General features: G+C 43.4%; 1 protein-coding gene across 3 annotated transcripts; it reads right to left on the bottom strand.

Annotated features, from left to right (window-relative positions):
• Positions 1 to 6267: 6267 nt before the first annotated feature.
• EIF1B (eukaryotic translation initiation factor 1B) lies at positions 6268 to 14800 on the bottom strand. 3 transcript variants are annotated; one of them, XR_012580116.1, is made up of 5 exons: positions 14471 to 14800; positions 12151 to 12314; positions 11354 to 11455; positions 10548 to 10777; positions 6268 to 9230 (listed from the first exon to the last, which is right to left on the bottom strand). XR_012580116.1 is itself a non-coding variant. In XM_005481034.4 (4 exons), exons 1-4 carry the CDS (start codon positions 14499 to 14501, stop codon positions 10733 to 10735), a joined length of 342 nt encoding a protein of 113 aa, XP_005481091.1. In that variant the 5' UTR covers positions 14502 to 14797; the 3' UTR covers positions 6268 to 10732. The 3 variants fall into 3 exon arrangements, 1 of the variants encoding a protein (XP_005481091.1); XR_270551.4 differs by having other exon boundaries at positions 10592 to 10777; XM_005481034.4 differs by having other exon boundaries at positions 6268 to 10777; positions 14471 to 14797.
• Between the last annotated feature and the right edge of the window lie 11244 nt (positions 14801 to 26044).

Raw genomic sequence — 26044 nt, 5'->3', positions numbered from 1 at the left:
CATGGGCCTTAGCACTGTGTTCTAGAGAGATCACTGCTCCTGCCCCAGGAACAATGAGGTGCTGCCTGCTGGCTGCAGCAGCTGTCATTATTTCACAGAACTAAGTGTCCATGGGATCACAGCATGCAGTAGGCTACAGTTGCAAGATCTGAGAGTTACAATGCAGAATGACCTGGCCTACTCTACAAGCTTCAAAAGAAAGAGGCAGTAAGGCATCTCAAAAAGTCCCCTTACTTCAGGGCTAATATTTCCATCAGCAGCTAGAACTTTCCACATAGCTGTCCTTAACAGAACCAGTACACCACAATACCACAATATGGGAAAAAAATCATTCAGTACCTTCTTATGTTGCAGGAAATGCTATGTATGTATATTTATTTATTTATGTGGAAGATTCCCCACAGAGTATCAGCAAGTCCCTCCACATGTGAGCTGAAGATGTTAGGCTACATTTTGGATTAGAGCTTGTTCTGTGCTACAGCTGCAAGGATGGCAGCAGGGAGGCTGCTGGACCCGAGCTATTTATGAGTGCTACTTGTGGTTTGAGGTCTTACAAAGGTGAGATCAGGCAGGGCCTTGGGCAGGAATGAGCCCTTACAGCTGCACGCTAGGACGTTGCTCTCGTGGAATGTACCCTCAGTTCTGTGGGGGTGGAACCAACCGAGTTACTCCAGCAGGCGCTGGTGAAAGGCCACTTTGTTTCCTTCCATCCCTCAGCCTGGCTTACACTCCTGTACACCTCTGCAAAGACACATCCCTTCTCTAATCAGAAGGAGAGACATTATTTTAGGGAAACAGGTTCCAATTACCAAGATGTTTCTCTGGAGCTGTGTCTTGGCACTGACTGCAATCACACACCTGTGAACCAGGTTCTCACTCCATGCAAGTCAACTCCAATTATACATAACTGGCTCCAGAGTTTCAGAAACTCCAGCCTTGTGGGCACAGCATACTTTCTAATCACATAATGTTGCAAGTCATTGTACTGTAGCTGATTCTTCACTCTTAATAATAAGAAGAATAATAAAAAAGGTTAAAGTACAAAAGGAAGGTTCAGTTTTACAAAGCTCCCTTTATCTACCTGAGTCCTGCTAAGGTCAAGAGAAAGTCTGCTTCTGACTCACAACAACATTTGAATCAAGTGCTGAATACTCTTCACATTGTACAGTTTCAGCTCAGGAAGGAATTGACTTCCTTAAAGATCATGTGGTAACAACTTTTATCTCTTCTTAGCAAAAGTCCTAGGAGTATTCACCAAATCAGAGCATTTTTCTCTTCTATGAGAGTTTTAATGAAAGTCAGTTATAGTTTTGATCCTATAGATGTTAAAAAACTGGTTTCAGCCTCCTTTCAAGAAAAAATTTCCACTGAAATTCAAATGGCTGAGAGCATTTGCAGAGCCCATATCCAATGGCCTGCTTCAAACTCTTGCAGCTGTAAGGGAAGGGAGCAGATTCCCAGACATTGTCCATACTCAGATCCACTCAAACACCCTCATGGGACCAGCCAGCCTGGAGTGGCACTGGAGAGGCCCATCATGTACAAATTTCTGATTCTTAAAGGTTCTTCCTTTGAATTCTTCCATGTTTTTGAATGGCTGGATCACCACAACTCTTTCCTGTACACGGCTGGGTCTGGCATGCAGTCACTCTCATTGCCTCCATGCACACGAGCACTGAGCTCTTCTCCACCTCATTCCACCAGACCCAAGACCATCCCTTCTCTCAGCCTGCAGAGAACTAAGTGGAGAAGGAGTGACTGTTTAAGTCCCAAAAGCAGATAATTTACTGATGATTCACCTCCCAGCACTGGCTTGCTCTCTGAGGAAGGGCAGCACTAGTTGGTGGAAACTGTGGAGATGCACTAAGGCAGGTCTGCCTCTTTCTGGGACACTTTGCCATGAGCTGACTTTCACCTGTTATGAAGCCATAGCTGTTGTTTCCTGCCTCTCCCAGTAGATTCCTTTCTTCTCTCTGAAGTGGTGCACAGGACCCTTCCTCACACCTCTTGCACAGGGCTCTGTGGTGCTCCTGCACTGAGCTAGGAGTCATCCATGATGTGCAGCTGCTGTGGAAGGGATAGATCAAAGAACAGATTTCCAGATCCTCTACCTCTTGAGCAAAGGTAATTTGGGGAACAGTTGCACACGGGTCATGCCTGCAACCACCTGGGAATTCTACCAAATCTTTACTTCCACATTCCTCTATCTAAGCTCTACAGTAATTTCTCCTGGCTTCAGTGTCACTATTTTCTGCATATGCTGTGTTCCAGTGACATCTAGGGATAGAGACTGAAAACTGCAAGCTGGATGCTTACATAGGCATCGTTTAAAACACATTTCAAACTGATAAGCCAAAAGGCTTAAGGAACAATTGTAATTAAGATCAGGTGAAAAGAATCTTGCATGTTTTGCAGGATTGAATTGATGCCCCTAGGCCTATTCCTCAACTCATGTGCATTAGCATTCATTTCAAAAGTGCCTACAGAGACATGGCATTGACATAACATTTTGCTCTGGTATGAAGAATGCAAGCAAGATAAATGCACATCAGTACTAATGAAAAAACACATAAAAGGGCAAATGTCATCAGGAGGAAAAAACCACTTTGAGGTCAAAAGATCGAACAAGTTTCTTTAGTAGCTGGATCCATTTTTTACTCATTTCTACCACTACTAAATTACTCATTACATTTGTGTATCAGTCCCCTGCTCACAGAGGGTCACTGTGCTTGGTGAGTCAGTCCTACACAGGACTAAGATATGGGCCCTGCTCTGGAGATCTTACCTGCAGGACAAGGCAGGAGCAAAGCATGGAAGCAGTGGAGCAGAGGGAATGGTGGCTCAATTTACACTGCTTTGCAGCCTGGCTTTGTGTTAGACTTCAGTTCGCAGTGTTCAACAGCTTATCCCTGCAGGATCAAAGCAGAAGCAGCAGCAAATCTTCCCACTCTGCTTTCATTTCTTTAGAGAGCACAGGCAGGCTTCCTCCAGAACATAGCCAGGGACTGGCAAGCAGGATTAGACAGAAGCCCACCATGTGCCTGCATAATGTGTGAAAGATGCAGAAATGTGTAAGCCTGCTCTTTCAAAACAGACTTTGTGTGACCGTACAATTTACACCTGCTCTGGGTTTCCTCAGTAAATCTAGACTTCCTAAGTATTCACAGCCCAACCACAGAAAGAATTCTGTGCTAATTCATGCCTGGACCTTTGTAGGACCTAAAAAAGATACATCTCTTTGATTGCAGAAGGAAATGTAGAACATATTATCTGAAGAAGGCATCAAGAGAAGTGTTTATACATGTATCAGAGGCCTGCATGTCCAAAACTAAATTTATGTATTTAAATATGCTCACATGGACAAAAATGTGTGGAGATAATGGGGAGAGGCAAGCTGCTGATTTTCTAAGAACTTTTGGTCTGAGCAAATGAAGCTGTGCCACCTGTGGTCCAAATTCAAGCGAACAGAAAAAAATCAGCTCAAAAGTAGAGGTCAAGTAAAATTTTGAAAAATAAAAGTCAGTGGATGTTTTGCCTGCATCAGCACTGCAAGACACAATCCTGAGAATATGGTCTATCAAATGCTATTAAATCCAGGGAAATTTCTCTTGGTTAGTATATGTGAAGTATCTGGAAAAAAAATCCATCACTTTGCTCTCAGGAGCCACTCTGTCAGATCACTAAACCACCAGAGAAAGCACCAACCCTTTTGTTTCTGGTTTTGCCACTGCTGTAGTTTCTATCAGACAGATGTGCTGCTCAGCAGCCAGAGGTGGTGGCCTGTCCTGGGGCAGTCACAGGCAACTGCCAATCTCCTGGTGCCCATCAGAGCAGCACCAGTTGCAGCAGGCTCTCCAAAAGATTCAACGTGGAGACCTGGGAGAAAGCACTGCTTCAGGGCTGATTTAGGGAGCTGAAATAAATGCAGCAGGAACTCTTCTGGGCGGGAAATGTCTCTAGGTGAATATGAGACAGGGATCAATTTTAAAAGCCTCATTACAAAAATATAACAACTAACTCACGCACTTGGAAGATCCCAACATTGTCTCTTTATGCTCAGTTGTTTAAGCTAAGCTTTCCTTTAAAGCACTCCTGAGGCCTTCCTCCTGAAAACATACCACGTGAATATTAGTAGCCTAAAATCAAATTGCAATAGTTAAGAAGATACTAGAAACTAATAGGAAATTAAAGGTCACCTCCTGTGATTTAGGTGAATGTTGGCCTTGATGATTTGTAGTTTTATTCCTGTAATCTCCATAGCAAACAAATGGCAATTTTCCCTCCTCAGGGAGGGAAACTGTCCTCAGAGGGAAACTGCCCTCAGAGGGTACTGCCCTGAAGTCAGAATGCTTCTTTTATCAGACAGACAAAAAGTCATTAGATGACTGGAGGGACACAGACAGTAGTGTCCATTTCTGTGTGGCCAGGCCACATCCCATGACCAGAGTGCTCTGGTACTTTGAACTTACCACCAGAGACCCAGCTGTGAATCAGTCTGAACGACCAGGAAAAGTAGCCAAGACTTGGAAATAGCACAGGTCCTTTTGCACAGTGTAAACACAAGGCAGCAGATGCTGCCACATTCAGGCTTGGCTTCAGGTGGCAGCAGCCTGAAGGGCTCTGTGTTGCTCTGCTTGGAAGCAGATGCAAACACCTCCTTCCCACAACGTCTCCAGAACAAATTTTTATCTTCCATAGAGTTACCAATGGATGATCTAGTTTCAGGGTGATTTAAATCAACACTGGAACTGACTTCTACCACCAGGACCAATGAAACCATTTGACAAGAGATGCCTCTCCCCTCAGTGTCCCTATAAACAGCTTATCACAAATGGCAGAGATGGGTGAAGATTCCAGGTTCAGCTACTTTCAAACAGAACAAAGTTCACAGTATTTTTAATGAAGTAAGACCACTGCTGGACAGTCGGAAAGTTTCTCCATATCACTGCAATAATCTTACTGAAAGGAAAGGCACTTAAGCACAGAAAATACTCTCTGCTCAATATTGCATGTAAGTAATATGGAATACTCACTCACATAATTTAACTAATGTGTGGATTAATTTATGGGTTACTATTTACTAAAAGAACCTGGACAGTGCTTTTGTTCTGTACCTTGAAATTCATCTCCAGCTGTGTACTCAGTGGCAGGTGTAGGTCACAGACACTGTCACATGGTGACATGTACCAGTCTGCAGGGCCGTCTTTCCTCGCTGTTACCAAGTACAGGTGTGCTCACACCGGTGTCTGTTCAGGCTGTTCCCTGGGTGAAACCATCCCAACACAGAAATGTCTCTGGTACAGAGTAGCTAAAGGCTGCTTCCTCTATGAGAGGAGCTGCCCTTTAATAGATCTTCCCAGCAGGATCCTTGGGAATAGACCATTTTAACCCTTCTTATCCCAGAATTACTGTCCAATTACACATCAATGCATTTCTGTAATTTGTTGGGTCTACCTAAAGAGGCAACATTTCATTTGTGGGAGAACCATTTAAACAGCCCTGGTACCACCCCTTCCCTGGGGTCAGCTGTCCTGTGACACCCAAGGCGTGTCTGAGTGTACAGCAGGAGCAGAGCTGTGCCCCTGTCTGACGGTGAGAGGGAGCACAAGCACCACTGAGAGCTAAATCCTCTCAGTGAGGAGCAGGACCATTCCACTTGAACCACATCTGCTGAGTTCAGCTACTTGGAGAGCTGAGTCTGGATCATGTGTTGTGTGGGTTTTCTGATTTGGGGGGGGGGTGATCTTTTTTTCTTTTTTTGCATGATCACAGCAAAGATGGGCTGTAAGTAAAAATAAAGAGAATAATAAAAATAACCCCATTTATTGTATACACAAATCCTTTTAATCAGGCCCCAAATTTATTTCAGAACTGTGCTGTCAAATTTCACAGATGCAAGATATTCTAAAAGAGCTGAAACCAAATTTAAGCACATTTCTGGCTCTGTTCTAAAATACTATGCATTTTGCTTATTCATGAAATTAGACCAACCAGGGATCCTCTTCTAACCAAAGTTTTAGACCTCAAGCCAATCATTTTGTTTTAGAGCCATAATATTACACAACTCACAGTATTTTTAAGTTGGTTATTACAGATTATGTTAGAAATTTAAGGGAGGAAATGTAACATTTCTGTATGAAATCAAAGCTGATTTTACAAGAGGATCACACACATCTCTATTAAATTATGTTTATCTTCACCAAAAAAATATAATCCTCCTTAAAAACAGCATAAAATTCAATTTGTTTTAGAAAAGCATACATCAAATAACACTGGAACACTTTATTTTAAAAGACTTTGTTGTCTCAGCTCTGTAGCAATACTGCAATACAGGTTAAGACTTTTTCATTAAGAGATCAATAACAGGCACATAGCAAACATAAAAAAAGGCAAGCCAAGTACAAATCCTCTTTTGAGATTATTTTTGTATTTTTAATCTAAATGGGAAACAGTAGGCATGAAACATCTATACAGCAAACATAAAACAACTATGCCATTTTTCTCTTAATGATCTCAAGAGCTTTTGATCTGGCAACTGGAAAACAACCTTCATGTTGCCATGCTCAGGGGACAGATTCCTGACTGAGTATGGATGCAGAAAGTCATAGTGCTTAAATACACACAACGCTCTAAGCCCACTTCCATCTCCCCAGTGGCAGCAGCACATTCCTTAGAGGAATGCTCAGTGACACTGAGCAACACTGAACAGATACAAGGGACAGGAACTCTTACTGTGTCTCACAGTCAGCTGTAGAAAACACCTCCCCCTCCTTTAACAGGCTAAATATTGATCTTGTATTCATTTTCACACAGTGTGAGGAACTACTGACCACTTAAAGATGTAACACATGGATCCTGTACACTAGAGCCTTGCAGAAGGATGAAGGAATTAATTGCTGACTGGAACTCAAAGTACATCTGTCCTATACTGCAAAATTAGAGTGGTACAGCCTGTAAGAGTGCAGCACATCAGATAAAATTTAAAAAACCTACAAACAAGGTATGGCATTACAGCAGGGATATCTGATTACTACCTGGCTGTAAATAACGTATGCATCTTCAGGGCAACTACAAACCAAGTATAAGCAGGATGGCAGTGTAGGAAAAAATGAGCTTTGCCTAATTGTTATTTCAAATATTTGAAACTTAAGCTTCAATGATTTGCATTTTAGAGTTTTATAATGGCTTTAGATGTATTTAGAGCCTTAAAAGTCAGACTTCCAAGGACATTTAATTAGGATTTTTAAAGATACAGAGAGAAACAACAATGTTACAGAGCTCTTGCAGTCCAGGAATCTAAGTTAATGAAAACACACTTCAGATACAAACATATTTCCTAAGACAGCTTTTTATAATAGCTCCCTCCTCCTCCTCCAAAGAAGCTCTCCAAAACAAAACATTACTCATTTAGGCTGTGCAGAAATGGAGTTCAGGAATAAAGGTTCAAGCAAAGCCACTGAAGCAATGAATAGCATGCACACACTGCCCAGGCCTTCCTCTTTTCAGAGATTACTCCACTCAAGAATTATCTGCCCACAGTTGTGCTCCTCATGCTCATCTCTGAGACACAGTCAGATTTAGAAGTCCATAGGTGACAGGCAAGGGCCTGATAGCTCACGCAGGGAGAGGAAGTAGGCATCTTACAAACTTAAATTACTAAATCTCATATTCTACAAACAAGAACTGCCAGTGGCATTTGGGCTCATAGCTGCATTACGTAGATGCATACTCAGAACAGACAAATTAGTGAATTTATTTATGCAACACCTTACTCCAAGGTATCAGCTCAGAGTCAGCTAGAACAGCCTAATAAAACTATGCACAAGGCTGTGAATTCAAAACAAGTTTCTACATCCAGTAACACCTTGAGATGAAGTCTAAGTATCACTAAGAAGGCAATCTTGGTTGGTAGGTCTGAAGAATGCACACTTCACAACATTCCAACAAAAAGCCTTCATTTTTTGCAGTCTGAGCTTGGCCAGCCTCAAGTCCTACTAGTGGACTTCAAAAGAGTTTTCTATCATAAGCTCATTTTTACTGCCTTGGCAATTATGGGCCACATCCTTCAACATTTTTAACGTATTTTCAAATAGATGAAAAGATTGAAACGTGCCTTCATTCTGAAAACAGATTTCTGTGGCAGCATTTTAACAAGTCCTTTTCCAAAGCCTTCATTTTCAGCATTTTTAAAACATAGATATATATTCCAAATAAGTTTAGCTTTGACAAAGAAGTTTCAGAGTAAGATGACAAAACATTATATTGTCGAAGCTTTTCAACTAGAACATACTAAGACGTTTGGGCTTGTACCAAGGCTAATTACAGTCTTAGAAACGTTGTTCCAGTTTAAAACACCCATGGACAAAAATTTCTGCTTTCCTTCTAGAAAGATCAACTGGTTTGTTGCCACAACAAATCTCACCTCTTTAAAACTTCAAATGTGTTACGTCTTAATCCATCTCCTTATAATTTTGCCCTTCAAAGGTCAAAACATGAGCATCTCCACCCAACCCACCTATCAACTGCAAGGTTCCTTCCATAGAAAGGATTTTTAAATGAGGAGGAAGAAAATCAAAGATTTTTCTTATTTGTTTCAAGCAGAATGACTGGAGAAATGACTCAAGCTTAGGTAGTAAAAGTTAATGGAATGCCATCTGAAATGAAGACTGACTCAGTAACACGAGACCTGCGAGTCATTTGTTAATCTTCAATTCTGAGCCCACTAGAACTACTTGTGTAATACCAGTGAAACAGAAGATACTGCTTGTTTTTCCTCTTGAGCAGGAGAACAAGCTTTAAATGAGAACATCAGTTTTTCTGGCATGTAATAAAATGAAAAACACTAATTGCTGTGTACCCCCAAAAGATTGATTACTTCAGCAGTTAAGAATCAATACTAGGTAAACTTGCACTAGAATGACTTTATTCTGCTCATCTACAAGACTTGCATAAGATTTATTTTTGGATTTCCATTTGGTATGTGGGTATTTTATGCTTTGCATGAGGCATTTCCTCCTCCTGAATGTATTGCACCTTAACAGTATACCATCTTCTGGAGCATCCTTTCTCTGGAACAGTTAAGATCTGTAACATCAGGCAGTATTTGTGGAGATTGAGAGATTAGATTTTTACAAGTGCAATTGTCTAGATCAGACGGAGAAAGAAATCATCACATAATGCTCCCCTAATTGTTGCTAGTGCCTTAAGGATTCATTTCTGAACTCAAAAATCTAAAAAAAGAAAAAAAAAAGTTCAAATGAGTTAAAATTGAAACATTTCTATTTAGAAAGGCAAATATGAATAGGAAATAAAGTACAGGTACATGTGATATTAAATAATACAGTTTTCCCTAATTCTTTACTACTTAGGTAGTAAACAATTATTTTATCAAATGAATATTTTTTTTTCTGGCTAAGTTACTAGTAAGTCTTAGCAGCAGAGATATGTCTCTTTCTTTCTTTCCAAAAAATACATGATATGACATCAAGTTTTTTAAGTATTTCCCACTATTGTTATGGTTTTGGAGCTCAGTGTGTTCCGAATTGTTTCAGAAAAAGTTTCCACGTTTACCTCAAAAGGAAGACAACATCTGCTTGTTTCACCAAATGAATTAATGTCATTCTTCACAAGACATATCCTACAAACAGAATAGCAAATGACTACAGCTAACTAAAACTAGCTTACAAGCATGGTGAAACAAACCTATTTAACCTCCAGTAAAGCTGAAAGAATTGCCTTCTAGAAAAGTAAACCAAATCAGCTTTCTGTAGTAATACTCAAACACGAATACAGAGCTCCCTGTGTCAACCACCAATTCTAGGAAAACTTTCCAAAGCAGGGAGAAGGTTAGTGCTGACCCTGTCCCCTTTCCTGCTCCTGCAGCTAACGCTACCAGCTCAGTCAAGCACTCTGCTTGCCATCTTTCAATGCACGCTCATGGCAGAAGCCAACACAATGTCTTTTCCCCCTACTCAGCGACAGAGGAGATCCAATATCCCATCCGCTTCCTTCAAATGTTTTGGGACTTCTGCCCAAATGTTTGCCTTGAGGAGCTCAGCTTGCCTTACCCTACTTTGCTTCAGACTAATACCTCATAGTCACTGCAATACATTTTAGAGAGGATCCAGTTAGTTAGACAGCAAACAATTGATGTCTTATTGTGCTGCTACTAAGGTACACCTACACTACAGGCTATAAAGCTCCAGTCTTACAGCTACAGGGTAAGATCACATCAAGCTCATCTACTGATCAATCAGCTAGTACTTAATCATGTAGATTTTCCAATTTCTCCAAACAGCAGTGAGCTACACTTGCCACAAAGCAGTTCAGCCATTCTTCAGCAAGGCTGCAGTGCTAGTTCAAAACTTAGGCTAAAGCATTTCAAATATCCCAGAAATTATATGAATAAACTTTTATTTTTAAGCAACAACACACACTATTTGAATAAAACTCACACATTTAACTCAGGTGGAGAGTACTAAACTGAACAATCATCACTAATACATTTCCATTGGAAATGTGTTAAAGTTCACAAGGGTCTTCATTACCATCTTACTGAAGTTTTCTTATGTGTTTCTAGTCTACACACCACCTGTTTCATGAAGTCATGCAAATCAAATTGTAAATGTTCAGGTAATGGGGAAGTCCATTCACTGCAAAGATTCATTTTTCACAGAAGAGCCAGGATAGGTAAGACCAATACTGCAGGGTTCTTCATAAGAGTACAGGTATATTAGAAACCATGAACTTTCAGTTGTTCTTCCTTGACAATGCCAATCTAAAAGAGAGAAACAATGTATTTTAGTAAAGATTACATACTGAGGCAATTACAGCAACATCAAGTTATCACAATCTTACACTTTGATTAAAGAAACTGCTATACAGTGTATACACTCAATGAAATATTTTTGTAGTTTACAGAATGTTTCTGGGCCAAGCAGAACAACTGACTAAACAAAATCTTATAGACAACTAATTTGTTCTGTAGTCCTGGTACTTATCCTTTGACAGTGTAACAACTCTGCCATTATCATTTGCATCAGAGTAGTTGCCTCTTTCCTCTACAGTCTTTTCAGTCTCACGATTATGGTTTGCATGGAACACTTGATTTTACAAGCACAGAGCTCAAGTTGCGCTGCCAGAGAACAAGTGGTGTGTTGTAACAGTGCAAAGGCACTCTACAGTGCTTTGATTCCTACCAGAGCTTACTCTCATACTGCAAGTGTCATTTTACTTTCTGGCTGAAAACACAAAAGAACTACAGTGGCCATCTTTGGCTGGGTAATTAGCATCAGTACCACCTGTCACCCTCCTGCTTCCAGAGAGGTTTAGATATTTATCTGCAGGCCCTCACCTCCAAGAGGAATTGGCAAATGTTCTTCCTCTGGTCACCTTGCAGCTGGATAACTTCACCGTATTCAGGATGCTCAATCACAGTACCATTACAAGCAAATTTCTAAGAGAAAAACATCCATATTATAAGACATCTGATGTACATTGTGATTGTGCTTAGTCAGTCTTTTCAGAAGAACTTTGTCTCAGAAGCTGCTTACTATTTTGATGCCAAGCCAGGCAAAGGTTAAATCAATTTTACTGGCTCTGAGAGCAAATGGAATATATCTGCTGACACATACATACGCAAACTAAACTGCTGATGGTAAATTCAGGCAATGACAGGATTAGCTACTGTGCAGAAGGAAATGGCCAACAGTCATTGCAAGAGTGAAAAACAAAGTCATAAGATACAGCCTTTCAACTCCACACTATTTTAAAATAAGTATTTTTATCCTGGCAAAACTAAAGGCCTCTATTTTGAGCAACGACCCAGCTGTAACAGAGGCAGGAATAAAAATCAGCTCTACTTTAAACTGATTTTATTCTTCATATCAACAAAGTCATAGATCTGTGAAATTTAAAAGAAACATTCAAATATTTTTTTTTTTACTTCTTGTTAAGAGAGAAAAGTTTAACCTTTTAGCATAATCAGTGTCACTAGATACTGACAGATGTTTTAAAAAAGGGAAAGGACTTGAATATGACAGTGGCGTGCACTGGAAAGAATTAAGTGAAATAAATATTTTGTTACTTAGTATTAAAAGCTATCTTACGCCTTTTCATATAATCATTATCAAATCAAGTCAGCAACTTTACCTTTTTGAAAGCTTTCACAAGTTTCTTCTTGTCATAATCATCTGCAATGCCCTGAACAGTTGTCAGTGTCTTTCTTCCGTTCCGTTGCTGGATCCTTATATGAATGTAATCCTCAGTCCCCGCCGGGAGTAAGTCGTCGCCCTTTGTTGCATCAGCAAAGGGGTCTGCGGGAAGAAAGAGACTCATGTAATTCCCACAAAGGAAAACACCCAAGGTCAAAACTAAGGAGGAAGATTCTCACTTCACAGAATATCATTATTGTACTCAGGGTATCTTCTTGATGTTTAATCCCTGTTTAAAAACACACTGTTACAACTGAAGTGCTTCTTCTACAGCCGTATAAAATGTCATTACAGTAGGCACTCAGGACAGCCCTCTCAACTACCACGCAGTTTCTTCCATGCCTTCCCAGGTATGAATGATTTGCTGCCACAGTATCAGTTGGCTTCACTGGTTCTTGCCAACTGTAAATCCCAAACCTGAAAACATGGTTCTGAGAGAACATCAAATGCACATTTAGACAGCCACATACATTTAAAGCAAAATAAAGCAACTGTATCTCTTATCAGACCAACTGATAAGAACAGAAATAGAAAAGCTCTAGAACAGACAGTTCCTTACAGGTCCTGAACAGAAGACTGTGGTAACTACCACACTTCCGGCATGTTAAGGCATGGATGTAACTCTTGGCTACCAACAGAAATAAAAGAGAGATACACTCTAACAGATGTCAGAGGTTTCCTGTAAACCAGAATTCCTCCAGTCAGCAGCTTTAGTCAAGAAATGTAACAAAATGAATTTAGGCTTAGACTAAAGAAAGGTCAGTTCTCAAATTCTTTCAAGCTTAACATTTATCGAACACAGGCAAAACAGAAAAGCATTTAGAAAGAAGGGGGCTTCTGGGTTAACACGTCTTATACTCTGTACTTCACAAAAAAATACTTAACACTCAATCAAGAAATTTTACAGCTCTACAAATGTCCTAATCAGTAGCTCCAAAAAACCTTAAAGCATGAAGTACTTTATTACTTTTCAAGAATAATCACAAGGAATTTTTTGTACTGATCAGAACAATATTTAAGAGCCCATATAGGTTCAACAGCCATGCAAGCTACAATTTCCCAAACTTCCATTCAAAACTCAGCTCTAAAAACACTGGTCAAGTTTTGCCATCCACTAGAAAGAAATGCCCCAAATGGATAAAACTGCAACAGAAAGCACAAAAAGTAGTTCAGCTGCAGATCCCTGTAGAAACAAGAATGTCATGAGCATTAAAGACACTGAAAATGTAATGAGGACTCAAGCACCACAGGAAACAAGTACATCATTGGGAACCTTGACTAGATCAACTTCTATGGAATTTGTTAAACCATGCTGAATTTTACTATTGCCCACAAGCTTTTCCTGTGAGCTTGTGGCTCAAACACTAATAGAAAATCTTAGTGAAAGAAAAAGTGAAAGAAAAAGAGGACTTGGACGTGAGGATCACTTGGCAGAGTTCAGGACTCTAGCTTGCAGATAAGCCAAGATATCTTGGCAGAGTTTAGGGCTCTAGGCTGGAAATAAGCCAGCACTGTAGGTGTCAACACTGGATCCCTTTAAACAAATCCTCTGGGCGGCACCTTCCTTAAGCACAGGGTGAGCTCCCAAATCATGACTGAACGTAACCTTCTCACATGGCTTATACGTGTAGAAGATCAGAGTCCAAACTGTGATCAAAAGCATGAGACTACTGCATGAAGTGCTAACTTGCTCACTTCTGCTGCTTATAGATAAGGCGGGAGGAGAACGCTGGCTCGGCACGGTTAAACTTCCCCGCTGATAGGAGAGAAACGATCTGCCATCTGCGTAGCTCACTCTATAGAAACAATAACCTTTGCAGGGCTTGTATAGCGCTTTGGGACATTGCTGAGGAGAAGATGCGGCAGCAAACGAACTGTAACTGATGGAATTATTTCCTCAGCAGAGGATACGAGCCCCTGATAAGGGGTGTCAGAGCTGAGAAATGGCAGCACGTCCTTCGGGAGCAGCGAGGGGCTGAGCCTCCCGCCCGGGGTCCCCCTCGCCGCACACACCGAGCACGTCCCGAGGGAGGGAGGACAAGGACGAGCGGCCGGCGCTGCCTCACGGAGCTCCGCGGCGACACCGCTCCATGTCACCGCGGCGGGGCGGGGGGCCCGCGGCCCTCGGGAGGCGGAAGCAGGACGGCGGGGCCCGGGGCAGGACGAGGGGGCCGGGGACAGGACGAGGGGGCCGGGGGCGATGAGTGGGTTTGCCGACGGAGCGGCTGCGGGGGTGGCGGGGTGCCGGCGGCTCTTACCAAAGGATTGGAGGTTCTGGATCGAGGACATGCGACTCTGCGGCGAGAGGCTGGAGATGCGGGGAAGCGAGTCCGCTCGGGTCACGTCTCCGGCTCCGCAGTGCCACGCGGGGGCGGGGAGCAGCAGGGAGCGAGGGAGGGGTAACAAAAGCGGAGGGACGCGGGGAGCGAGCCCGAACCGGAGGGCGAGAGCGAAAGGAAGGAGTAAGAAAAAAAGGAAGCGCAAAGGGAAATAAAACGTGGAGGGAGGGACGGACCCCCGCCCCTCGGCCGCACCGCCCCTCAGCACCGCCAACGGGCGCCGCCCGCCGCTCTCCGCACAAAATGGCGTCCCGCACGTGACGGCCCCGCTACCGCCCGGTGCGCGGAATCACGGAGTCGGTTCGTTCGGAAAAGACCCCTGAGGTCACCGAGGGCACCCCGTGACCGAGCATCAGCATGGCAGCCAGACCGTGTCATTGACTGCCACATCCAGACGGTGATTCCACCACCTCCCCGGGTAGCCCATTCCAATGTATAATCACTATTTCTATGAAGAAATTCCTTCTGATGTCCAGCCTGAACTTCCCCTGCTGCAGGCTGAGGCTACATCCTCTTGTCCTGTAGCTGGTTCCCTGGAAGAAGAGACTGAGCCCTGCCTGGCTACACCTCCTTTCAGGCAGCTGCAGAGGGCAATAAGGTCACCCGAGCCTTCTCTTCCCAGGCTCAACACCCCCAGCTCCCTCAGCTGCTCCTCATATGATTTGTGTGCAAAACCTTTCACCAGCTTCATTCCCCTTCTCTAGACCTGCTCCAGCATCCCAATGTCCTTTCTCATAACGATGTTCTTCTCCTCAGTGGATCCCCAGCAGCAGTGCTGGCATGCTGCTGGCCCTCAGGGTCCCCTATGTCCCAGCAAGGGTGACCCCCATGGAGGCCCTTCCACACTCACATTCCTTTGGCTTGGGTACTTTTCCAGCTGATCTGACATTAAGAGAGTGCTTCCCTCTTCCTCATTAAAGTATGTTGGAAACCCCGCTCCCTCAGGCCCCCCTCACTGGACAAAATGCTGCTTTAAATGCTGAATGTGGTGAGGGGGGCAGTCAGCACCCCACAAACCGCCCATGTCTCCTCTTTGGGTATAACTTGGAGACACAAGAAGTTCCAGCTTAGCATTACATTGAAGGAGGCAGAGCACTGGAACAGGCTGCCTAGGGTGGTAATGGAGTCTCCACCTCTGGAGACATTCCAAACCCACACATGGACATGTTCTTATGTCACCTGCTTGAAGTCAGAATGCTTGGCAGGGGGGTTGGACCAGGTGATCTCAAGAATCCAGTCCAACCTATCCTGTGATTCTGAGAACTTTGCACCCTTTCAGGTGGGTGCAGCTGCTGTTCCCCCGTCCCTAGGGGCCACCATGGATGGCTGGCATGTGGCCTCACAGGATTCCTGTGTGACAGTCACTCACTGTCCATCCCTGTTTTGGGAGGATATCAGCAGTGTAGGGGCTGCAATGGGAAAAGTCTGCCTTTAAAATGGTGTGCAGATGTTACAAAGCTTGCAGATCCTTGTGAGGTGATTAATGGCTTTGCAAATGTACAATAAGCTAATTCCATTGGCAGAAGTGGCAGAACCTGTATTTCTCTGGGTTTTTTTTTTTTCCCAGTTTTGGCTTTTATGCTAAACTTCAGTCTTCTTATATCAATGGGATATTTCTTTTCTGTGATCCAAGGTCTGGATCAGCAGTGTAGTAGTTTTATGAATGCTAGTGTGAAATGAGTTTCTAGTCCTGGCACTTTGCAAGGAAGCTTTTCTTTCTCCCATGGGGAAAGCAAGCCCACTGCCACATGGCACAAAACCTCTGCTTACCTTTTGCTCCCATCATTGATTAAACCTTTCACTGCCCTATGGGCTGTAGAGGGGACTTGCTTAACTCATTGCCCAGCAGCTGCAAAAGGCACTGTTGGGGCAGTAATGGGAGGATTGGGCAAGAGCTTGAGGCCACAGTTTGAACAATGTCTGTGGATTAAGGATGCAGAGCTAAACACTGAGAAACCTTCTGGGAAGGTTGAGGAGGCTCAGGACACCGATCCTCAGGAACATGACCCCAGGATATCAATAGAACCTTTCTCAGAAAACTTATATTACTACTAATGTGAAAGAATTTTGGCTCTGATATATTTGTGTTAATCCTGTGTCTCTCTGCAAGATTTTGTTGAATCTTTTGCTCTCCCATCATCATCCCATGAAACTTTCCTGGTGGCAAAGCAGGTCCATCATCCTTTTTTTTCTCCCAGACACTTTTTTGTTACCTTGGCTGTGCCAGTACTGGTGTCAGTGGGGCACTGGGATGAACCAGATCAGCAAACTGATTTGAGTTAAAAAATAAAACTCAAATGTTAAAGCCTCAGATCTGATCCACTTGCATAATCCTGCAACAGTTGTGCTGAGAGAACTGAGAAGAACAAGGCTGGCCATGGATGAGAAGAACAGCAGATCTCCAGACACAAACCCCCAAGTCTGAGCCTGCAGGTTTATATACCAGTCATTGTGTCAGTTCTTCTGCTTACTCTGAATCTTCATGCATTTAAAATAGTTTTACACTTCTAATTCTCACTGCACAGTTAATCCAGTCCTATGGGCTCACTGAGTGTCTGTGGAATTCATCCTACAGTTTACAGACAAATGAGATTGGGTGTCTGGGAAGCAACAAAGCTCCTTTTATAAGCCAAGAAGAGATGTGACTTTGTTATCCTTAAATTGAAACAACAATGAATAGTTCTGGCAACTGTAGAGGGAATGGAAACAACCCCCAACTGCACAGCTTGGCCTGCACTGTGCAGCAATTAAAATAAAGGTGGTGGCCAACACCATCATTGTTCTCTTGGCAGTCTTCCACAATGTCCATGTGAATTGGCGGGGTCTCTGTGGGGCTGTGTCAGTGCAAAGAACTCTCCCTTTGCTGTCCTCCTCAGAGGGAGCTGCTGGTCTCGATGTCACATCCATCACCGAGGTCTGACACAAATCCTGTCTGTGCCAGCACATTGCACCAAACTTTGGTATCTGAGCACAGAGGCAGGTGGCATCCTGCTGGAGATGTGCTGCTCCTGCTATTGCCCCGCAGCAGGAGAGTTGTCCCAAGGTCCTTTGACCTGACTGAGTCCTTCCCATTGCTCTTGAGCAGTCTTGTGGCAATAGTCTGTGAATGTCCTGGTTGTGAGGGGCTTCCAGTCACGCCAGACTGAAGAAAGGGGGCAAAGCAGACATGGACCTGCAGCAAGCAAAAGAGGTAGAAGCAATTAAAATAGGTTTAAAACCTAAGTAAAGATAAGAGGTGTTGCTTAACTGTTAAATTTCACATTTTGAAAACTGTTAAATTTCAGATCGTCCTAGAGCTGAGGCTGGAGTTAATCTCATTCACTAATATTAGACATCAGGGTTTAAGCAGTATTTTAGGAATGAGACTCTTGTCTTTCCATGACTAATGTATAACCTGCCAACTACAGTGCCAGAAAAGAACTTCATCTCTAATTAACTTGATCACAGCTTCAAGCTATTTAAATGTAATAGTTGCAAGACCTAGTTATGAATAGCAATTAGAGATCCCCTTGCTTGCCTTTTACTGTATTTCAGTTCATCTGTCAAGCTGTATGTGAATCATTACAGGTTATTTATGACTGGATAAGCCTCAGGGATTAAAACCAGGGGCTTACTGACATACAGAGGATAAATATGACATACTAAAACCATAAAGTACACTTTAGTAAAAAATGTCACTCTAGTGCAGAACCTTACCTTCACTGGGTATTCTCAGAAACACTTGAGGTGCTCTTGAGTGGCAATGGGTAACCCAGACCAGTGGAAGAAACTTTGTTTTTCCAGAGGATTGCTGTATTGGAAAAATAGGCTGGAAATGGCATGAGAAAGCCTTGCATCAGGCAAAAAAAGTCAGCCATGCATTAGGGCTAAACCTGTGCTTTAGTTTAGGACTCTGTATGGCATCTGTCTTTGGTTGTGTCCATGTAAAAGGCCACCCTTGTCTGCACCTGCCCCTCTGTAATAACCAGAATGAACAACATTGTTTTTTACTTTCTTCAGACACGGTTTCAATATATAGTACTATTTTTTTCAGGTGCAGCACTCCAATATTTTGAGTTTTATACCTTAGGAGCTTTTAAAAAGCCAAAATTGCATTTAATTAGGGCTCGCTCTGGTAGGCAGATCTCCTGTACGTGGCCCTGCAGCCTGCCTTACCAGAAATGTCAGACTTGCATGCTGACCTGTCCTCTGCAATGGCCTGGAAACCCAATTACTGCTTGAAGCACATGGTGTTCAAAGAGCAGTTTGAGTTGCCTGACAAAGCGACTGCGCACAAAACGTGCAAATGGCATGAAATGGCATGTAGCAGCACCAGTTTCCATCCTGCATGCCGGCAGTGCAACTGCTCTATGCACAAATGCTGCTCCATGTCGGCATATGCTGGCCTAACGTTGGCATTCTGAAAATAATGTCAAAGTGCTGGATCCCTGAGAGATATGCAAAAATATTTCCAACCTTGATTCTTCTTCTTGAACTTTAATCTTCCCTGCTCTCACTACACGACTCTACCTACAATATCCCGCTCCATTTGGAATCTGCACATCCCAAACCTCTGTGCAGAAGGCTGGCCAGTAGCTTTCTATTAGGAAAGAAGAATAGCAAAAGTGCCAGAAGAAATCCTCCCTCTTCCATCAACAGAATAGTTTTGAAAGTGGCTGTAACCATGCAAAGCTTGACTTGTATTTTTCCATCCAAGCTCCAACTCTGGTGCAAAGCCTCTACAGTGAGCTAAGGAAGGGCTTATGGTTGAAGTCCTGAGTTGTAGCCTGTGCTTGAGCTGCCCAGCTGCTAACAAGTTGTCCCATTAAGCATGTGCTACCAGGCTAACTGGAAATTGTGCTGATGATAAACACCTGGATATCCAGCCTGGCTCAAGAGAGCTGGAGTTAGGTGTAGTTTGGCTGAGCTTGTGTAAATGATCAGCTTTCAAGATACACATGTTTTCATTTGAAACGTGCGGGGTTCATTCCCTGCTCAATAATGATTGCAAAGAAGATGATGAGTTTGGCATTAACCACTAGATGGTCCCCTTTCTCAAATTAGAAAAAAAGTAGCTCCAAAATAAAGCCAGTCCTGACTTTTCTCTGAACCTGAATGTTAGTAGAGAACAGTTTCTTTGTAAAGGTAAATGTTATTAGATATTATTCATGTAGTTGACTGAACTGACATGGTTTTCTGAATAGGTTTGAATACAACTTTTCATAAGCCCTCCAAACTCATTTAGTGCAACTGGACCTCCACCCCACTACAGAAGGCTGGGCAGATTCATAGGTCAGGCAGTAGTTCAAGGCATTTGCAAACTTTTCCCAGACTGGTATGTGAAACAATAAGAATGGTGAGCTGGAGGAGAAAAAAGTTGCTGTTTCTCCATCCAACTGCATCAAATGTCTTCACTTTTGTGGTTTTTCACCTTCTGTTTCTAGAAGGCTCTGATCAGCAAAAGAATTACAGAAAAAAGGAGATTTGGATTAGTTCTTTGAGAAAACTAAATGGGAGGATTTGTCATCAAAACTGTAGTTTAGTGTTGGCCTCTGGTCTGGTATTGTCTTGTCAAAGAATATTTCTCTGTGTCAGGCTAGCTGGACCCTCTTGGGTCACTCTAGCCTCCAGCCAATACCTTCCCATCATCTCCGTTCATCTCCCTCAGCATTCCCTGCCCAGAAGCCTGACCTCTCCTTACCTTGTATCTCCTCACAGCCCTTCACACCTGTGTATCTACTACTGCCTTTTGATTTAGTTGCATCCCAGTGCATCCCTGGTCAGCCTTCCCACTGAGACACTCCAGCTATCAGGTGGCTCAGCCCTGTTCCTGCTCGTAACTTACGCAGGAATGTTATATGCAGGAGTCTTTAACTGTGTGTGAGGCAGGACTTGAGTTCTTCTCCAGGATCTTCTATAAAGAAGACAGCATGTGTCCAGCCTCTCCCTCAGAATCAGGAAAAGAATGGAAGTTTTAACACACAAACATCTGCACCTTCACTACAGACCAAGCTGTCCTCTAGATAATTTTTCTGGTTTGGTCTTTCAAAACCCTGGTTCCCCTGACAGCTCTTTCCCAGTTCCTCCCAAGTTGGGTGGCTTTCATATTGCTGTGCTGCATGAGCTGTCTTGCTTTTTTCAGGCAAAGCATCCACCCTGCTATAGATGGGGTAACAAAATTAAATAAAATCACAGCTGCCTGAAAAGACCCTGAGAAGCCAGGATGATTTCTGTGAAAGCTTGTGGGTACTGTACCTAGCACCATGGTGGTTCACTTGTGGTCTGGTGGATAGAAATGATGATGCCCAGTGAATGAGAATGAAGTAAAGTTTACTTTGGTAAAAGAAATGCCTGATGAGGCTCATTTAAACAGGCTGTCACATAATTTATTAGTCTTAATTGCTGAGAACATTTTACAGTACCCTTTCATGAAGTCAGAATGATTAAAAGTGAAAATGAAAATACTTGAATGAAAGAGGAAATTAAAGCTCTTGAAAGTGGCAAGTAGTGTGTCCAGAACAGATGCAGAGCCATGATCCTTCTTGTAGCAGAGAAAGAGCTGTGAAATCCTTGGCACAGAATTTTGTGGATGTTGAGAATTTACATGGGTTCAGGAAGCAACAGTGAAAGAGAAGAAAGCCCATCAAGGGCTATGTACCACACATAAACATTTGGTTTGGGAAGTTTCTGGACCACAGGCCTTGAGGGTCTGTGAGAAGAGTATAGCGAGGAATGTAAAAATAAGCTACTCTGTTTCTAGACTTTTCCATAAATGTCCTTTGTTGTCCACTGACAAAACCAAGATACTGCACTGGATCAGCTTCAGGCCAGAATGAAGGTAGATGATCATATTAAAGCATTTTAAATGCTGTCTCTCCTAATAATGATTTTTTTTTTTGTATTTTTGTATGGTGTATTATTTTGCAATCTTTACCAACAGGCAAACATTCTTAATATGAAGACATTGCATAATTTTGTTTTATATGGTAACTTCCATGCATGTGACAATCAGTGAAAATGAACTGTGCTGTGTAAAGGCTCATATTGCAGTGTCAGCAGGACTAGAAAAAGTAAATGGGATGAAAAAAACCTTTTGCTTCTATTTTATGACAGGATCACTAGCAAAACAACAAAGGAAGAAAGGCCCATATCCTGTATACCCTGGAGAAAAGAAACCTTTACTCCAGCAATTGCCCACTAGGGACCATGGAAAGATACTCACATTTTCTGATCAAAATGAACGTGAGAAGCAGTAAGGGAAAAGATCTACAATGAGAAGCCATGAAGAGCTTTATTTACTAAGAAGATACCCTCTGCACACATGCACACAAAATTAGCACGGCAGAAGCACAGCCACTGCCTGGTTCTTGGACGCTGATTGATTTTTAGGTAGGGAGTGTTTGCAAGGTTCAAAGGGAACATGCTAAAAGGAGATTTCTGAGAAAAGCATGTATATCTATTATTGATTCTAATAGCTGTAGGAAGTCCTTTTGTGCTACCATGGACTTGAAGTGCTCTTCATATTTTGAAGTTATGATCCTGAGTAGTCTGAGTAAACTCTTGAAAACTTGGATGAGGAAGACACTTCTTTTAGCTGCTGTTGGGGGCAAATTGGAGAATGGAAGAGTATTTCTCAGGTTTCTTTACAGTTTTCGTTCATACATGTACTCATAAACCAAACTATTATACAGAAATGAAAAACCCTTGCAATTAGTGACTGTACTCTCCCAGTGGTATTGGTGCTTGGATGGTGAGTAAGGGCAGGGCCAGGCAACATTTCACCATGCTTCCTCATAGAAGTACCTTACACATTACCCATAGCAAATAAAATAATTTCATTTCTTTTGAGAGGTGCCTACAATGAAATAGCATTATTTGTGCTTTGATGTTTTCCCAACTTGAAGTGTCTTTATAGAAAAACGCAACGTATTTGCTACTGAACTTCATCCTAGTGGGATTGCAGGATTTCCTATGCAATCTCAGTTTACAGGTGGGGTCAGGCCTCAGAGCCCCCTTTCAAAGCACAGCCTTAAAAGTGTTCCTTTGGGTACCTCACCAGGAGCAGAACATGAACATGGGTCTGTGAAGAGAGGGCCTGTGGCTCCCAGTCAGCCCAGTTACGCTTCACATCTCAGCCTCTCTGCAGGATGGTGCCCAAGGAGTGCAGCACTTGCCAGTTCAGCTGCTCTCCCCTGCAAAGCTCCAGAGTAAATAAGGGCTTAGCTTCCGGAGCAGCAAGATCCCTAACAGCAAGGCCGCGGTGACACATTAGTCAAGAGACAGGGTTAAAAATAACCACTCAGAAGAGACACCTATTGTGGAAATACAATATTGTTTGAGATGCTGGCCTCATGCACATGAAATTTTTCTCTGCAACAAAACTAGTAAGGGCCTGCTTAAGCACTGAATCACTATTTATTTAATCAGCTAATTGTGTGCTGTGTTGCAGTGTGACTTAAACCACATGCATGGGTGGGTTGATCCCAGCTGTGGGTTGGGGCTGAATGAAACAAGAGCTGCCATCAAGATCCTAAGGAAAAGGCAAAGATGGGACAACAGCAAGAGGAACAAGGGCTGGGAAAGGAGTGTGTGGACTGCCTGCCCCGGCTTGCTGGCTCTGATAGCTCCCCACTGTCCATCTGTTCTTTCTCCTCACAACTCATCCTCAGCCTCGAGTGTTTCCCCCTGCAGACATGCTCTTCGGACAGAGCATCTCGGCTGGGCAGCACAGAGAGCTTGGCTCTCCTTTGCAGATGTAGCTGCTCCCCTCTCTCTATGCCCCTCCCGCCCCCCCATAGGGACATGTCTGCAGCCCCCTTCCCTCTGCTGTCTTCCTGGTGGGCCTGGGGGCTCAGTCATCTATCCTGCCATGCCACCCCTCTCCAAAGTCCCCTGACGCTGCCTTCAACCCCTGCTCCCTGCCCTGATCAGTGGCTTTTTAACAGAGCCTCCGTTCTCCCTACCCCTCCTTTTGTAAATTTAAATCCTGCTCGCCGGTACTGCTGACGTCCTGCTGGCCCACCTCTTGACTCCCCCTCCCTGCTTCAAGTCCACTTCCCTCCAGTATAAAAGGCACATGCCCCCATCAGCTGCCCTGCTTCTGCTTGGAGCAGCGACTACCTGACAGCAGCTTCTGTGCACACCGGTGAGTGCCTTCCCCTGTCTGCTTCAGCGCTTGTCCAGGCTCTTTCTTGCTGAATTTCCATTTTTTCCTTTCGGGCTTTAGCTTAGCCGGGTTCACATTCACAGCTGTGCCCTGTGCTCAGTAACTTTTGCCCAGTTTTTGTTAGCGCAGCGGCCCGTTCCGAGGCGGGGTGGCTGACCCCGCGGGCAGAGCGCGGCCGGGACCCGCAGCACAGCCCCGCACCCCCCGGCCCTGAACCAGCCCGCTCCGGGCCTGCGCTCACACGGGCTCCCATCCCTGGGGCTGCCTCCAACAGGAAAGCTTCCCGCATATCCATCCGAGGGGCAGTACACAGCCGCTGATCTCAACAAAGATGCTGCTTTAGGGTGTAAAGAGTTAATAGCATCTTGTCTTCCGAGGACAGCCGTGATAGCTGATGGATCTGCAGCAGAGCTTGAGTTTGCTATGATAAGAGCCCTGTGTGCCCAGAAGGAGAGCGAGCTGATCTCAAACTCCTTGTGAAGCAGACCCATGGCAAGCTGTGGTACTGCTGCTTCACTGTAGCTACATTTATGGCTTTAATTTTCCCCTCTGATGTCGATGAAAGTTGCCAGACTTCTGTCACAGGTGTTGCTCAGCCAAAGTTTGAAGACTCTGCTTGGGTACCAAGCAGAAATGGCAAGTTGATCAAATGACTGTGGCACTGAATTTTGCTGAGCTTCAGGAGCAAAATTATTCCTGAAACTTTTAATTGTGTCAAGTTTGGTTGCAGCTAGTCAGTTTTAAAATTTTCATGATTATTTAATAATTGAAAATGGAGGCACTCAGCTTGACTGTGTGAGGTCTTGTTCTTTTTCAATTTTGCTTTTGGAAGAAAGCTGCAGGTCTGGACCTGAGAAGATCACAGACCATCTCAGCCATACAACTCTTGAAAAGTCTGTGCATAGGTAACCAGGCTTTTTGCTTAGTGATAAGATGGAACTGAGTGTTAGGAATGCTCAGGATCAAGTTTGTAGCAGTACCTCAGACTCTGTTTCTTCCCATATAAACAGTGGTGGGACAATTAAGTGTAGAAAAAATTAGGGAGGATTAGAGGTGCTGAGTGCCCTGATTATTTAGGGTGGCATGTTACTTACTGAGGAACAGTGAGAATGATGTGCTTCACAGAAACACTAGCCAGGAGAACGGTATGAACAAAAAGTTCAATATATATCAGTGCTGTTCAAAGTGGCTGCAGTGGCACAGGACCAGCTGGTGGGGACTGAAGCACAGCAGTGCTTAGGAAAAAGTGTGTGCTAAAAGCTTTTCCCTGTATTTTTGTCTTTCATCAACAATGAGCTCAAGGCAAGCTCTTCTTTCTGTAACTCAGTTCCCAAAAAAACCCAAGACACAAAACCAGGGAGCAAGTAACTGGGAAAACCTGTCAGCAGCCCTGTAAACACACCACAGAGACGCCCCAAAACACCTTCTTTTTGTCTCACTGAACCCAAGGTTTTGCTGAAAATGAAGCAACAGGAGAGGTACCCCAGCTGAAACTGAAGGCAGAATTCACCCCATGTGGGTGATATTCTACATGCTAAAACAATTTAGTCCTGATTGTCATGAGATTGTTTTAAGTCAGAAAAAGTTAATTTGCAGTTCTGAAATCATGAGTTAGAATCCCTTATCTCTAAGCTGCCTGGTAAGCCACTGTCAGTTTCACCCTTGGTAAACCTTCACTGAATACTAGGGGTGAAGGAGATTTGATTGCATTTTAGTGAAAGACACAACCAACTTCTTGAAGTGTTTTTGCTGTGTTGCCTGTTTGGTGTATTTGGGAGCATCTTGCATGAAAGATTTTCATTCCTGCTCTGCCTTTACTGAAAGCAGGCTAAGATTTTGGCAGCAACTGGGGAAAAATTCCACCTATACACAAAGAGAAGTCACTGTGTAGGCACAGCTGAGAGGTTTTCCTACAGCCTCTCTACCTGTATGTCTACATCACTTACTTGATGCTTAAGCAAATAGGCTCCTGTTCTATAGGCAGAGGCTCCAGGATGTCAAATGCAGAGGCAGACCTTGCATGTCACAAGATAGACTGTCCTGGTGTGACAGCTGGGAGAGTTGCCATGAGGAAGCTTGTACAAAATGCAAGACACAGTGGTAACCAGAGCCTGGCTCCCTCCCCTTCCTGGATGCAACTTTCCCAGCTCAGCACCTTCTGTTCTGCTCAGCCCATCCTATGGAAGCTAGGATGGATTTCTCATTCTGTTGCATCTGCGTGCATTTATAGGACTGGGACATCTACCAGTGGAAACTGTAACTGTAAATTGTAATTTTGCATGCTGGCAAAAAAGGGGGTAATGGCACAAGAGGAGCATTGCCATTCATACTGAAATGCATTTAGTTGT

Source organism: Zonotrichia albicollis, chromosome 1 (assembly GCF_047830755.1).
Source record: "Zonotrichia albicollis isolate bZonAlb1 chromosome 1, bZonAlb1.hap1, whole genome shotgun sequence".
Taxonomy (NCBI): Eukaryota; Metazoa; Chordata; class Aves; order Passeriformes; family Passerellidae; genus Zonotrichia; species Zonotrichia albicollis.
The sequence above is the reverse complement of the archived record's forward strand: the minus strand, read 5'-3'. Positions and strand labels throughout refer to the sequence as shown.